We start from the raw sequence: 15,131 nt of genomic DNA on the forward strand, positions 1-15,131 counted from the left end.
TTGGTTTTACCTGTCACAGCCATGTATGCTTAAGCTGTGTTTTTCTCATAGATTACTATGGAAATCGGTGACAGAGGGAGGTGTTTTAATTGCTGCTATTTTGTACCTGACTGACAGTGGTCAAAATGCCTGAAGCCATGTCCAGATAGCCTCACACACGAGAAAAAAATATTTTCCCTAACTCTAAAAAGGGTGATCAAACCAGCCCATCAACTCTACTCTGTACTAAGATGTAAAGGGTAAATATAACCCTTTTTTATGTAGGTGCATAAACACTAACTGAATTTCCAGAAATTAATATAATTGTTTTTCTTCACAAACATACATAATTCCACAGATTGAAAGAAAATCATGGTAACTCACAATAAATGTCCTAACATCCATAAGGCATTGGGGCACTCCATGTGGATAATCCACTCCTTTTATGCAGCTCCACTAACAGGCGCAGTGTTGGCTTCTGTGTAGCTACACTGAGCTTATTTCGGGTCAAAATCTTCAATTTTCTGTATTGTATGCCCTTAGCCTTAGGAAACATTGTGCAACCTCACCGGTGTTTTGTTCCATTGTCAAGTAATGAATTCTTGCTTTACAAAGGTGGTCTCCTCAACCCTTTTAACTTGTACGTGAATCCTCACTCCTGGCTCTTCCTAAGATGATTAGAAAACCCTGCGCTACAGTGATGACCCAGGGAAGGGCGAAACTGTTCTGTAGTTGGGAATCTGATTAGCTATGTACCTTGTTTTTTGCTGGGTGAGCTTTAACCTATAGGATTAACCCATGTAAATGGGATTTTTCTAAGAGCCTTAAGGAATCTGTTACCAGAATCCCTTTGACTTATTTGCATACATATGAGACGGTCTCCTCAACCCTTTTAACTTGTCCGTGAATCTGCTTTCCAGAGAATCACCCACTGTACAAACAGAGGGTCTTTAAGTCCTGAATAACATTGCTTTCCAGTGGTAATATAAGTGTGGCGTTGCATTACTGTGTAAGCTTAATGGGGGATAGAGAAGTGGTGCCTGTAAATAGAGATGGATATCATGGGTTCCTTTCAGTCTGTAGAATCAGACTTGTTTGTGTAAAAAAATGCATTTATATTTCTAAAAATTCAGATGCTTTTGAACATTTTGTATATATGCCCAACTGAATGAGCACATGTCAAGAAGTGGGGGGGGGGGTATATTTTCTCTAATATGAGTTAGCTTTATATTTTCTCACTTGTTAAAAAGGGCATCCAGTCTTTTCTTTAAAAAAATGCCTCTGCCAGTACAGCCGTTTACAGTAGAGAATTCAACAAATGCACAGTTCTTACTGTAACACTGAAAAAGGTGCACCGTAAAAGAGAAAACTACTTTCTTTTAATTTCAGTATATAACCTTGTGTTCTTTGAAAGGATCTACAGGTGAATAAAGCATCTGAGAATTTGTTGTATGGTCCCAATATATCTTTTAACATAGTTATCATGTCTGCCCAGTGTAAACAGTGCCAACTTGGCCAGCCTTTCCTCATAACTGAGATATTTCTTTAACCAGTTTAGTCACTCCTCTCTGGACCTTCTCTATTTTAGTAATATCCCTTTTTAGCTCTGGAGACCAAAATTGCTCTACATATTCTAGATGGATATGTCCTTCTTTAAATTTAAACCTCTTGAAATACTTTGAAATACTGGGCAGTACTTTGCAGACACTTGTTAGCTGGCATTTCTTGCTACAGCTAAGTTTATTATCCTATGAAAACTGAAGGTGAAGAGTTGTTGGAAGAATTTGCGGGAGAAGGACCTCTCCGACACCTCCCACTGAGGCGACAGTTGTTGAGGGTGAGACAGGACTGGGCCTAGTGGAGGAGTGGCAGGAGTGCCGAACCGGAGCGTCAGAGCAAAATCGAAAGGCAGGAGAGTAGTCGGGCAGGCGATAGGTCAGTTCAGGCAGCAAAGTTCAAATCCAAAGTCAGGCCGGGTCAGAATCAGAGTTGCAGTAATAGGAGCAAAGGCTTCGTGGTTTCCAATAGAAAAGATCACTTCGCAGTGATTCTAGACCTCTGGACCTGGTGGCCAGCCTTGAAGAGAAGCCCCAGGTACCCTACATATCCACAAATACTCCTAGGTCATTCTCCATCAATAATATGCTTAACTTAGTCATTTTAATAGGCAGTATACTCCCTTGTTCTACATGAGTGCAATGAGTAGAGCCAGTGCTGAACATTCTTTTGCATGTTTTAATCATGAAAAATCTCTTTTTTTTTCTAGCACTAAACAAGGTCAAACGGAAATTGAAGCTACTCCATATTTTGTCCTTGCGAGTTGAGATAAAAATAAGTTAACATAATTACAAGAACATACTTGCAGGAAGAATTTCACTTGCCACTTAGCACTCAGATTGCCAGTTTGTTAAGATATCCCTGCTGTTAAAATCAAGTTTACTTTATTAATCACACACCAATAATGTTTCTATATTTAGAAAAAGAGAGTGGAAAACTGTGGACTTTGGAAAGCCACCATAAGCACCCACTGGGGGAATTGATGCCTGGAAAGCACCTATGCTGTGTTGCTGAAGCAACTAAAGCTCTAAACTTCTAGACAGAGCACCTGTATGAGCTCCAGGCTAGGGTATGACCTTTAGCACAAGCTGCAGAGGACAAATGTGCAGTTTATGGCAATGAACCAATCAGGTGCAGTGGCCTGCATTCTGCAAAATACAGCCCTCACATGGAGTTTATGTGAACAGTGGTGTAATATTTACAAGAATTCAATTAACAGTTTTCACAGCTAAAGAGATAGAGTAAATACAACTTTAAATACTTTTAATTCCTAATATTAATTTTCATATTCTATAGGACCTAAACTTTAGTGAAACTGTACCAGAGCAGTAGGCATGTAAACCCTGGTTTCCTATTTAAAAGGCTATGGCCATCTTGCAACATTAACTGGCTTACAATGTGTCTGTGTAAGAGCAATTTTGGTTTTACTGCTGTAGTACTGCATTTAATGCAGGGTGTATTTTACACACACATACATACAATGTATTGTGCACGCGTGCTTTTTGCCAATTCCAAGGGCAAATCCTTATTGCTACGTAGCAGACTTTTATTAAAAACTATATTTTTGTTACATGCGTGAGTACCCTGTTTATGCAACAGCACTGTACTTCAAATGTCATTTAACAAACTATGTGTATTCACCATGGAGTAATCCAATTTACACTTACATTTTCCACAGGTTGGTCTAGGTTCTTGTGCCTGTATTAAAGGTCACGGGCTGGTGGGCTTCTATAACAAAGCAGTCAGTTTCCTGAGAAAAATTAAACTCTTGAATGGTGGAGGAAGGAGCCTAAGTGTTTGGAGGGGGGTATCTCTGCCTGGCTGATTGGAGCCTGGGATGTTTATGAATGCTGGAGCCTGGATATGGCCCAGCCTGGAGGCAGGCTGTCTGCTTCCTCCCTAACTCTGTCTGCTTCTACTTCAGAAGGGAGAGAAATAAAATTCAATTAACCCCTTCTGTTAAAAGTCATGTGTCTGTCCCTTTCAGCTAAAGCTTTAAAGGTGTATAAGTCTGAGCACTAAACTAAACAGGATAAACAATGTTTGTACTTGTAGGTCGTTAACTATCTGCTCGTTCCATACGTTTTTGTTTTGTTTGTTTTTTACATGGGGCTGGGGTTCAGTCTCATAAAACAATTGCATATTTTAACATCTGGTTATTTGGGGCTAAAAAAACAGTTCCAGGACTTTGGAAAAACACAAGTACTTAGTGTGCTGGTTATAATTTACATAATGCTCACAGACAGATTTTTATTTAACCTGATATATAAAAAGGGATACAACCATTTCATGACTGGAGGTTGATGCTGCATGTTTGGTTAGCCACTGTTGCCAGTGTAAAGAAACATTTATGGTTAGGGAGTAAACAAGCTATTTGTGCCATTATCAGGGTTAAAAATTTTTATTGCATCTTTCTTTACAGATCTTGTAACTGTCATAAAAAGGAAGAGAAAAATAATTCTTGAAATTGTAAATCCTAAATTAAAAAAAAATCATAAAATCCAGTTTTACACTCAGTGCCTTAAAAGTCGCATTTTTGCCCAAAAATTAAGAGCCAGAAACTGCCTCACTGATTTTCGTAACTATTATGCCAGCTTGAAAAAAAGCAGATGTCATATTTGCCATTATCCTGTGTGTTTTTACATTTAAAAAGGCATATAAACCCTCTAATCTTTCATTGCAGATTTTGGCCAAAAAACACACACGTGCACAAATAGCTCAGTGTAAATACTGACAGGTGGATGCAGTTCCTGTCAATAGTCACACAATATGGAGCAGATTGGTGTGGCTGATGGAGAAAATGCCACAAGTGGCATCAGTTGAAGGCTACATGTTTACCCTGTGTTTCTCCTAATATTCATTACAACACGCTAACAGATTATTCTGCACAGAGATCCTCTTAATATTCATTTTCTTAATATGGCTGGAAGTAACCACAATCACAGACTGTAATGAAGCAGTGACCTCTTATCGCCAAAATGTCCTAAACTTTAAAACAAAGCACCTCTAAGATTTGGAGGTATCATTTACTCAGGAAGAAAAGCCCAGCAAAAAAATCTAGAGCTGACTAGTATAATGAGAGTATGGAATCTCTTTTGGATTGTGAATTGGAGGCAACACTGTTAGGAATTAGGGCTTTCCTGTGTTTATTTATCTGTTTGGGGCTGCAGGGAAGCATGGTCATCTCTCTAGAACCTAATGAAAAGGAGACATGACGCGGGATAGGTATATAGGGTGCAGAAAAACTTCTCTTTAGAGAAGCATTCGGCATATTTTTGTAATAGTAAAAGTAATATAAAAAATAGCAGAAGTGCACAAATTACACAGTTGCTGCTATTTCTTGTAAGGTTGTGTGCACCTATATACATGTTGTATGTGTTGTTCTTACAACTTTTCCCAAGAGTGTACTCTAAAACTTATCCCAGCACACCTTTCAATGTGCATAATTGGATTGTGTGTCATTAACAGTGACTTGTTAAACCTCTGTTATGTTACAAAGAAAGTTACACCAAGTCTTTCAAGATCTAAAATGGTTGCATGGACTTTTTCTCAGAGTGGATATAAATCATTTCTCAGAGTGTTTTTGGTGCATTAATATCGAACCTTCCATGTTTAGCATTATTATATTCTTTGCTGACTGGACAGTGGAATTGTCCTGGCTGAAATTTCTAATTAGCAGTTAGGCTTGAACTCCATGTCCCTTGGAGAAATGTGTCATACTCAGAAGCTGATACATTTGGAATATGGAGATAGAGGCAGAACATTCATCGTAGTTCTCATTGATTTGACACAGATCTGGTGTGAGCCTGGATAATTCATAAATGTAAATGCAATTTGTGTAAGGGTCGCCACACATTTTACTGACAATGTATAATGAAAATAAAGCTACATTAACTGAGTCTATCTAGTACTCAGCTGTGGCACAGGGCTGTCCCTGTAATGCCACTACTAAAAGGTGGCTGAATAATGCCGACAAAGTACACCACTGTTGGATAATGGGGATTAGGTGAGCACTGTTTAAAGAAAAACTAATTTTTAAAGCCCATTTTGCTCTGATGTGGCTTTATTTAAATTGGTAAACTATGGGATCCCTCAGTCTGTTGTCACTTATCTTGCTGTCATTGTTTTTGGGAGTTATGTTAACAAAAGCATAGCTAAAAATCACAAACAGGCGACATAACAGGAAAGCTCTTAATAAATAGAAAGTAGTCACCATACTAATTAAAAATGTACCCCACACAAGCAGAATAAGATGTTTTAACTGTTTCATGGGGGTGCTTTGTCACTCACTGGAAATTGTGTGATACAAATTTTTTTTTACCTATGGCTGTTCCCATTAAACCCAGCAGTGAGTAATTTTCACAGACGACAAAGCATCCAGTGTGCCATTACCCTAAAGGACAAATAAACATGTAAGATCATATGTTCAGGGGTTCTGCCCAAGACCAGCCTTATAGTAGTGAAGATCTGTGCCAAAGATGCCCTCAGTAGCGCCCTATTTTTATTGCTGATTCACAGCACATAGTCTGGGTGCCTGTCAGTTGCTTGAGTTTACAGACTGGCAATTTACTGTATACATACAAAATAAAATTAATATACAATGCTGATTAGTTATTAGTTCAAATTCACATTAGATGGCAGGATAGAAATCCGTGCATTCTGCATCTGAATTAATTTACTTAATTAATAATCAACCCTGTGGTCTCAGCTTCTTTGACAGATGTAATTTAGCTTTCTGGTAGTGTTTTGGTGACCCTGTCAGCTCAGCTTCTCAGGAGGAGCTCAGAATACAATGAGCCTGTGCTGATCCAGTAGCTTGCAAAAAATGGTTTCATGAGATCAATAATATGAAGATGTGATCTGCTGTGGGCAGATATGAAAGCATGGATCATTAACTATTAAACCGCCGCTCAACCTCTGGAATGGTACAGTAAGGGTAAAGTAATAAACAGTGTTTTCTCTGCCAGTGTAATAACACCTGTCAGCTTCAATCTGACCCAAGAAGGCAGTAATAACACCCATCCGTCAGTGTGCACATGGCATGAATTTCAGCACAAAAAATGTTGACTTTTTAACTTTAAAACATCTTACACCCTCCACTCCTCCAAAATATCATATACCCACCACTCCTACTTTGAAACATTCTACATCCTCCTCTAAGGCCTCATGGTGCAGGTTTATATGTGTCAAACTGGTGAATCCACCAAAATTTCCATGACACTGGCACGTGGGCATATTTGCACAGAGCAGTTGCATACCATTTTGGTCAGATGCAGAAAGATGATTGTGGAAACAAAATTACTCCATTGTGGAGTAGTATAAAACAAATTCAGAAAGACACATATAGACTTTTGTGAATCTGGTGTTAGATGATTTTATGGTTACATAGTTACATAGTTACATAGGGTTGAAAAAAAACCAGAGTCCATCAAGTTCAACCCATCCAAGTAAACCCAGCACACACAACCCACACCTACCAATCTATACACTCACATACATAAAATATATATACAACCACTAATACTAACTGTAGATATTAGTATCACAATAGCCTTGGATATTCTGATTGTTCAAGAACTCATCCAGGCCCCTCTTAAAGGCATTAACAGAATCTGCCATTACCACATCTCTAGGAAGGGCCTAGAGAAGGGCCTAGAGATGTGCCCTCACCGTGAAAAACCACCTTCGCTGCTTCAAATGGAAGCTCCATTCCTCTAATCTAAAGGGGTGACCTCTGGTGCGTTGACTGTTTTTATAGGAAAAGGAAAAACACCCCCCATCTGCCTATAATCCCCTCTAATGTACTTGTACAGAGCAATCAACCCCAACCTCGATAGTCTCACCTCATAGTTTAAATCTTCCATCCCCTTAACCAGTTTAGTTGCAGTCTCTGCACTCTCTCCAGCTCATTAATATCCTTCTTAAGGACTGGAGCCCAAAACTGCACTGCATACTCAAGGTGAGGCCTTACCAAGGACCTATAAAGGGGCAAAATTATTTTCTCATCCCTTGAGTCAATGCCCTTTTTTTATACAAGACAGCACTTTATTTGCTTTAGTAGCCACAGAATGACACTGCCTGGAATTAGACAACGTGTTATCTACAAAAACCCCTAGATCCTTCTCCATTAAAGAGATACTGACACCAGAAATTAAACCTTTTTTACATCTGTCATAACATTGTCTTTACATGCTATTTATAATTTTGCCATAAAAGTATTTGTCCAAGCTTTTACATTCCCTATCTGATCCCTCATGTTCCTCTATGAGGGGGCTGCCATATTTGTCCAGTAGGAGGCCGTTAGCATTAGAAGCTGTAACTGACAGGCTGAGAAGGGACAGTCAGGCTGGCAAAACAGTCAGGTTTTGGGATTTCAAGTAACAATCGCCTACAGAAGCAGCCATATCAGCAAACAATGATCACCACGACCTATAGGCAACTTTTTATGTAGATTCATATTTTAAAAAGTTGTTTTTTCGTGTCAGTATCACTTTAAGGATACCCCCAGCAAACTACCATTCAGTAGATAGTTCGCGTTTATATTATTTCTACCAAAGTGCATAACTTTGCATCAACATTGAACCTCATTTTCCAGTTTTCCATTTTTTTCAAATCACTCTGCAAAGCGGCAGCATCCTGCATGGAACTTATAGTTTTGCACAATTTAGTGTCATCAGCAAAAAAAGAAACTGTACTCTCTATGCCTACCTCCAGGTCATTAATAAACAAGTTAAAAGCAAAGGACCAAGGACTGACCCCTGCGGTACTCCACTAACCACACTGGTCCAATTAGAAAATGTTCCATTTACAACCACTCTTTGTAATCTATCCTTCAGCCAATTCTCTATCCAATTACAAATATTATGTTCTAGGCCAGTATTCCTCAATTTGATCATTAACCTTCTGTGAGGTACTGTATCAAACGCTTTAGCAAAGTCCAAGTAGATGACATCAACTGCCATTCCAGCATCGAGGTTCCTGCTCACCTCCTCATAAAAGGCGACTATATTAGTCTGGCAAGAACTGTTACGCATAAAACCATACTGGCACAAACTTATAGTATTGTGAACTGCAATGTATTCAAGTACCCTATCTCTTATTACCCCTTGCAAAAGTTTTCCTACTACTGATGTCAGACTAACAGGCCTATAGTTTTCAGGCTGAGAACGGGATCCCTTTTTAAATAACGGCACCACATTAGCAATTCGCCAGTCTCTCTGCACCATGCCAGACCTCAACGAATCCTGAAAAATTATGTGAAGAGGCTTGGTGTAAATGAACATCCAGTTTCAGGCTAACTACACTTTTTTTTAAACCTCCCCCAACCATAATGGTGACAGCTTGAATAGAAGGATCCTTGCATATGTTATTCATATTTATTCTGCATGTCATACAGAATACAGATGAGATATTTTTTTCTACAATAAGATATAGTAATTAAAATGAAAATCCCAACCAAACTTTGTATTACAAAGACAATTCTTGGAACCAATATGGGTTTAAAAAGTGGACAATTTTAATATTCGAAACAATGATTGAGCTGGAATTCAGTGTCAGTCATTGTTTTATAAAGTCTCACACTGATCCTGCCACTTTAGTAACTAATCTCCAAATTTTCAACAGGAAAACTGAGCTATGAAAGACCTGTTGGTTTTCTGTACTGAAACAATATTTGTATATGTATGTGCCAGATAGTTCAACTCCTTTATTTTGTTCATGGTCTGCTGCAGAGCATTCATCTCTTCTGCATGAAGTCTCCTCTCCTCTGATAGAAGTGATGACAGATAAAAGAATTTTTTTTAAGCTAAGGAATTTATCTCAAAAGCCACAGACTGTGGAAACAAAGTGCACCGGAGACCAACCAGAACTGGCAAAGCATAAGGGTTTTTTGTTTCCTTTTAGTCATAATATACTTGGTTTTAACCCTAACACTGTCATCATAGCAAGGAGCAAAACATGCAGCTGAATTGCTAAACAGTAAATGCAGAATGGGGCAGTCCTAGCAGACCGAATTACAAATTAAAATTAACATTAGCTTTCATTCATTCTACATGCTGTTACACTGTAAAATCTATGATGCTGACATTCCCTTCTCTGAGAGCCCACAGATAAGTAAAAACATGCTGATACTGTAATTGGACACCCATATTCTATGTGAAGAGTCAAGGGCTGAGTAATGCAAAGAAACTGGATTGCTAAGTTTATGCTGTCTGGTCATCAGCGTCACAGAATCGCAAATATAACACACAAAGTGTATGAATGTGTGTTAGAATGTCTGAGAAGAAAAGCCATTTATAAAAAGAAACATTTTGTACTCAGCTTGTAATTTGGCATTTTACCCTTATCTTGGCTGGCTGTGAATGATAGGTGTTGTAGTAATAAGAGGTAAAATGCTGAGCTTCTGTATTCCTGCTTTAATTCATTCTGAGTGGTGGATTATTTTAACGTATCTATTTAGTTGCAAACTGTTACACATTTTTACAGACAAAAACTGTCATATCCATACAACAGACATGCTGGGAGGAATTTTTTTTGCTTAAATTTTCCTGACTATATTTTTTAGAACATGGGAGGAAACCCCACCCACTTTCTGATGGTACCCACCCAGGTTACAATCAAAACTTAGGACCACAGCATGAAAGGTAGATCTTAGATCTAACCTCTCTAAAAATATTTGTTAAAAATGCCAGCTATTTGAAACAGCTCCAAGTATTACTATAATAATATTAAATAAAAAGTACAGTATACGTTTTACCACTAAACGGTTAATGTATCCTTTAATGCTTTACAAACAAGCAAAGATAAAGACCAGTTTAGATATTTACTAAAGGTTAAAAGGTAAAACTTGGTGTATTTTCTCCAGAAATGTACATTTGCCACAACATTGTCAAATTTACTAGGTGATTTTTACTTCATATATTCTATAGTAATATCCCATATACATGTTTTTGATTATGTAAATTCACTAGAGCATTTTCCCCACCTCAGTTGTGTAGGAAAAATGTTGGTTTATTTTCGCATAGAATTTACACCACAAAACATTGGCACATTAGGCTTGCAATGGCTTTCTTGGGATTTTTTTTAATATGTCATGTTATTGTAGAAATACACCTGAATTAATGAGGTGAACTTTGTCTGAGTTAGAAGAGGAGAATGTGCTCAATTTAGTAAATAAACTTCTTTCTTTCATCTCTTGATTCCTGAAATGAGAAATATGATGTATGGATCCCAGTGTATACACCTTTAAGTTAATTGAGGGGAACCATGCGGCAAACTGCCAAGAGAGATTGTTTTTAACTTCAAACATCAGGAAGCACAGTGACGTTGGTAGTCGGATAGAGACGGTATGGTGTACATGCCAATGTTTGTGGAACACTTTTTTATATACAATGCATAGCTAATATAACTTGTCGCCAATAGGCAGTAAAGCATGGTAATCAAAGCTGCCCCTTGCATTGCTGAGACCTTGAGTTTGATTCTTACCAGGGTAAAAAAAATGAGTGTATACTCTATCCCAGTGCTGTCCAACTGGCGGCCCCCTCTGTGTGGCACCCCACCTGTCTGGCTGCTTTGATGGCTTACTCTTGTGTAAGCTTTAAATGGTATCAGTACTGTGATTAACTGCCCCCCCTGCATGGTTCTCACCTCAGATTCAGGCTGTAATCAGGCTGTATTGTTTAAATATGTAATCCCCTGTACTGTTCACACCTTTTAATCTCTGAATTGTTCAGCCCCTGCAGTGTTCACACCTCAGGCTCAGGCTGTAATCACACCCATTGTTCACTTCTTCACACCTCAGGAGCAGTAGAAACCCACAAATAATCCCTGCATACTACAAAAAGAACATATACTGAGGTGGTACTGCAATTAAAAGTTTTTTAATATATAGTTATTGTGCAGACTGTAGGAGCAGTGCCAGCATTGTGTCACTGTAGGCTGCCTGTGTGTGCCATACACACAGGCAGCATAGGGCAAGCAGAGTATGGCACACACAGCAGAATAGGGCAGGCAGAGTATGGCACACACAGGCCAAGTTTGGCACAAACCAGCCAAGAATGGCACACACAAGGCAGGGTAACCCTGCCCTGCACTGGTGTGCCATACTCTGCCTGCCCTGCCTGTGTGCCATACTCTGCCTGCCCTACCCTGCCTTGGTGTGTGCCATACTCTGCCTTCCCTACCCTGCCTGTGTGTGCCATACTCTGCCTTCCCTACCAAGGCAGGGTAGGGAAGGCAGAGTATGGCACACACAGGCAGGGTAGGGAAGGCAGAGTATGGCACACACCAAGGCAGGGTAGGGCAGGCAGAGTATGGCACACAGGCAGGGTAGGGCAGGCAGAGTATGGCAGGTTTTTGCTGTACTACAACCATTAATATGGGTATGGTCATGTGATAACATGGGTGTGGTTTCAAGTGGGTGCGGTTTCAAAAAGGGGAGTGGTCAAAACTGGCTTCCATTATCGGCCCTCCACCACGTAGGTCAGAAAAATTCCGGCCCTCAGTACAACAGAAGTTGGACAGCACTGCTCTATCCATTTCATAGGTGGCTTCTAGCTGAAATTCATACTATTAGGCTCACTGATGGTGACTGTACATGTGTGCGCTTGCAATATGGAAATTAATTTGTAAGCTCTACAGGGGAAGAGATGAATGTGAAATCTCTGGAAACTGTTGTATAATATCTTGGCGCTGTATTAATTAAGGATAATCTAAATACATTGCTGAGCCTTGTTGCTTGCAAGTTTGTTTACATGTCCCTGGAGGTCAAGAGCAAATGTTTTGTCTGCCGTGAATGAATTTTCTCTGATTCTGAGTTGAAGAGATCAGCTAGCTACTGTTTCTTCCACACCATCTGTGATTTCTCTGTGTTTGGGGATCAGGGGAAAGTAGCACAATTATGTGTAATCTTCCAACTTTTAGTGCATCAAAAGTTAACTGTGGGGTTAAACTGGGGGAACCAGTCATGTGATTTGCCAAATTTCAGGTCATTTGGTCTGTAGATGCTTAAGGTGCAAATTATCATATTTCTTTTGAGTGGTCTGCCCAGTTGGCCCAGGAGATCAGTGCAGCTTGGCTATCTTGTTGTATTGCTAAATTGGACTAATGCCCTGCTGACTGGCCATTGAAATTAATCAGATATTCTGAACCATAGAGGTATGGCACACAAAGAGATTGGTCCTCTAAATCTGCTTTACCGCAGTTAACTAATCTTCTGAAAATGCTTTCCCAATGGCAATGATGTAAATCATATGCAAGAAAACATGCTTTGCTTCAGTTTTCCAAGTAGCCCAAATAAAACTGCCTACACCCTTAGAAACAATGTATAGAAACAATGTCAGCTCTCCTCCATTATTTTTGGAATTCCTAGTAAATAAACTAATAACAGAAATAAAAAAATTGCATAACAAAAGAAAAATAACATTTTAACAACTTTTCAATATACATCTATTAAAAGTTTTAATAATTCTCACTTCCCATGATGCCTTCTGTGATTAATAAACTGGTGAGTAAGAATCACAGAGGTATGCAAGGCATTTTGGAAAATTGAGTCTTGTGTAGTTAAAGGAAAAGTAACGCTAAACTTTTTAAGTGAAAAAGCTATTCTACCCTGCACATCAATAACTGCCCTATCCTGCAAACCCCTTAGTATTTTGAATGCTTTAAAATAAAATACCTGTTAAAACTTGGCTTCCTGTGGCTTCCTGTCAATTGGGCGAAAGAAGGAGCAGGCATCAACTATGCGACGATCGATTGATCGAGTCTAGCCTGACTCCTTCCTATACAGAAGGAAGGCTAGACTCGATCAATCGATCGTCGCATAGTGATTGCTGCTCCTTCCTTCGCCATATCGCCTTAGTTCAATTAACAGGAAGCCAAGTTTTAACAGGTATTTTCTTTTAAAGCATTCAAAATACTAAGGGGTTTGCAGGATAGGGCAGTTATTGGTGCAGGGTAGAATAGCTTTTTCACTTAAAAATTTTAGTGTTACTTTTCCTTTAAGAGCAACAAACCAGGACAGGCAGATTTCAGTTGCAATTGCCATTTGAATTGTAAATGATATTAAAATGATTAAAACTTTGAATAGAAGTATATTAAAAAGTTGTTTAGAATTACATTTTCTTTTATCATGCAAACTTTTTATTTCTGTTATTAGTTTATTTACTAGGAATTCCAGTCATAATTGCTGGTTTTCATATTACACATTACTTGTGAGAGATCCTTCATTTCAGCACTTAGATATGTTTTGCATATGTATTTTGTACCTGATGTATAAAGGTAACCATACACCGGCAGAATTCAGCTATGATTTGGGTACTTGAGACCAGTTTGGCGACTTATCTGCCCATGTCCCAATGTATATGGCCACCTTTTTTAGTAGCCATTTCTGTTTTCTATTCCATACCTACGGTATATATTTTCACTATGAGTATCTGATATGTATACCAGGTTTTCCCAAAAGTTCACTTTTGCACAATGCTGGATAGGGTGGTCCACTTCCTTCATTCCATTGCTAGGCTCTGGTGCTGGACTCTTCCTAGACACCGTGGACTTTGTCTGCTTCCTGTATAGAACAGGCACTGTACATGAGGGCCAGCAGTGTAACTGATTGATCTTTTTGGAATATAACTCGGTGTTGCTGGTCTTTTTTCGGATATTTAAATAAAATGATTTAAATATAAAAAAAAAAACAGCAACAGCTTGCACCCAAGGTATATATATATATGTATATATGTATATATATATAAGCAGTTACTTTTTTTTAGGCATCCCACAATATGTAAGCACTGCACAGCTTTTACTTTGGAAACTTTCCCGGTCCTTCAGTTATCTTCCGCTTTTCTGGCTGCCAATGTAATATATTGGGGCAAATTCTGGGGAATCCAGAGTAACTATTTTACTATGGAAGACATTTATTAAAGCTGAAATATGTACTGATTCATCCATGGTTTAAACTGTTTTTAGCAGTTTTATTACTCTTAAACAGCTAAAATACAGTCTTTTCACAGTGTTTTTTTTCATTTGTAGGTCCCAGTGGCTGGCTCCATCGAGAGATGACGATAATCATTGCCCTGGCATCTATCTCTGTGTTGGCAGTTTTAATAGTTGTCTTCTTCTTTGGATACAGGATATTTGGAGGTATGTCCTGCTTTGTGTACAACCTTTTAGCTGTTTTAGATTTTCATGTGTAGTGTAAAAAGATTTACTTACTGTAAATGACAAAACAGACTAGCAGCAATGCTGATATGACATGTAATTGGACATGTCATTGGACTTGGCTTCCCAGATCCCGCCGCCGCCGTCTCCCTTCCCTGACGGACAGGCCCGGATTTGTGGAGAGGCCACAAAGGCCCGGGCCTAGGGCGGCAGAAACCTGGGGGCGGCATGCCGCCCCGCCGCACCAAAATTGTAAAAGTTTTGTCCCCATACGGAGCAATTGGGACTTCTCCCCACTGCTCCGTATGCATGTTTGGCCTACAGCGCATGCGTATGCGTGCGCAACCCCACCCCGCACTGTTCGCGCATGCGCGCGGAAACCCCGCCTCCCCTTGTTCGCACACGCATGCGCACTGGGGGGGGGGGGCCTGCGAGCGGGG

General features: G+C 39.3%; 1 protein-coding gene across 1 annotated transcript in view; it reads left to right on the top strand.

Moving 5' to 3' along the window:
* Nucleotides 1–15,131, top strand: part of bmpr2 (bone morphogenetic protein receptor type II) — a 103,743-nt gene that overhangs the window by 62,754 nt on the left and 25,858 nt on the right. The window contains exon 4 of the mRNA XM_002937715.5: nt 14,563–14,673. Within this exon, the coding sequence (XP_002937761.3) occupies nt 14,563–14,673 (111 nt within the window). The remainder of the gene's footprint in view (nt 1–14,562; nt 14,674–15,131) is intronic.

The sequence above is a fragment of the Xenopus tropicalis genome, chromosome 9 (assembly GCF_000004195.4).
Source record: "Xenopus tropicalis strain Nigerian chromosome 9, UCB_Xtro_10.0, whole genome shotgun sequence".
In the NCBI taxonomy this organism is placed as follows: Eukaryota; Metazoa; Chordata; class Amphibia; order Anura; family Pipidae; genus Xenopus; species Xenopus tropicalis.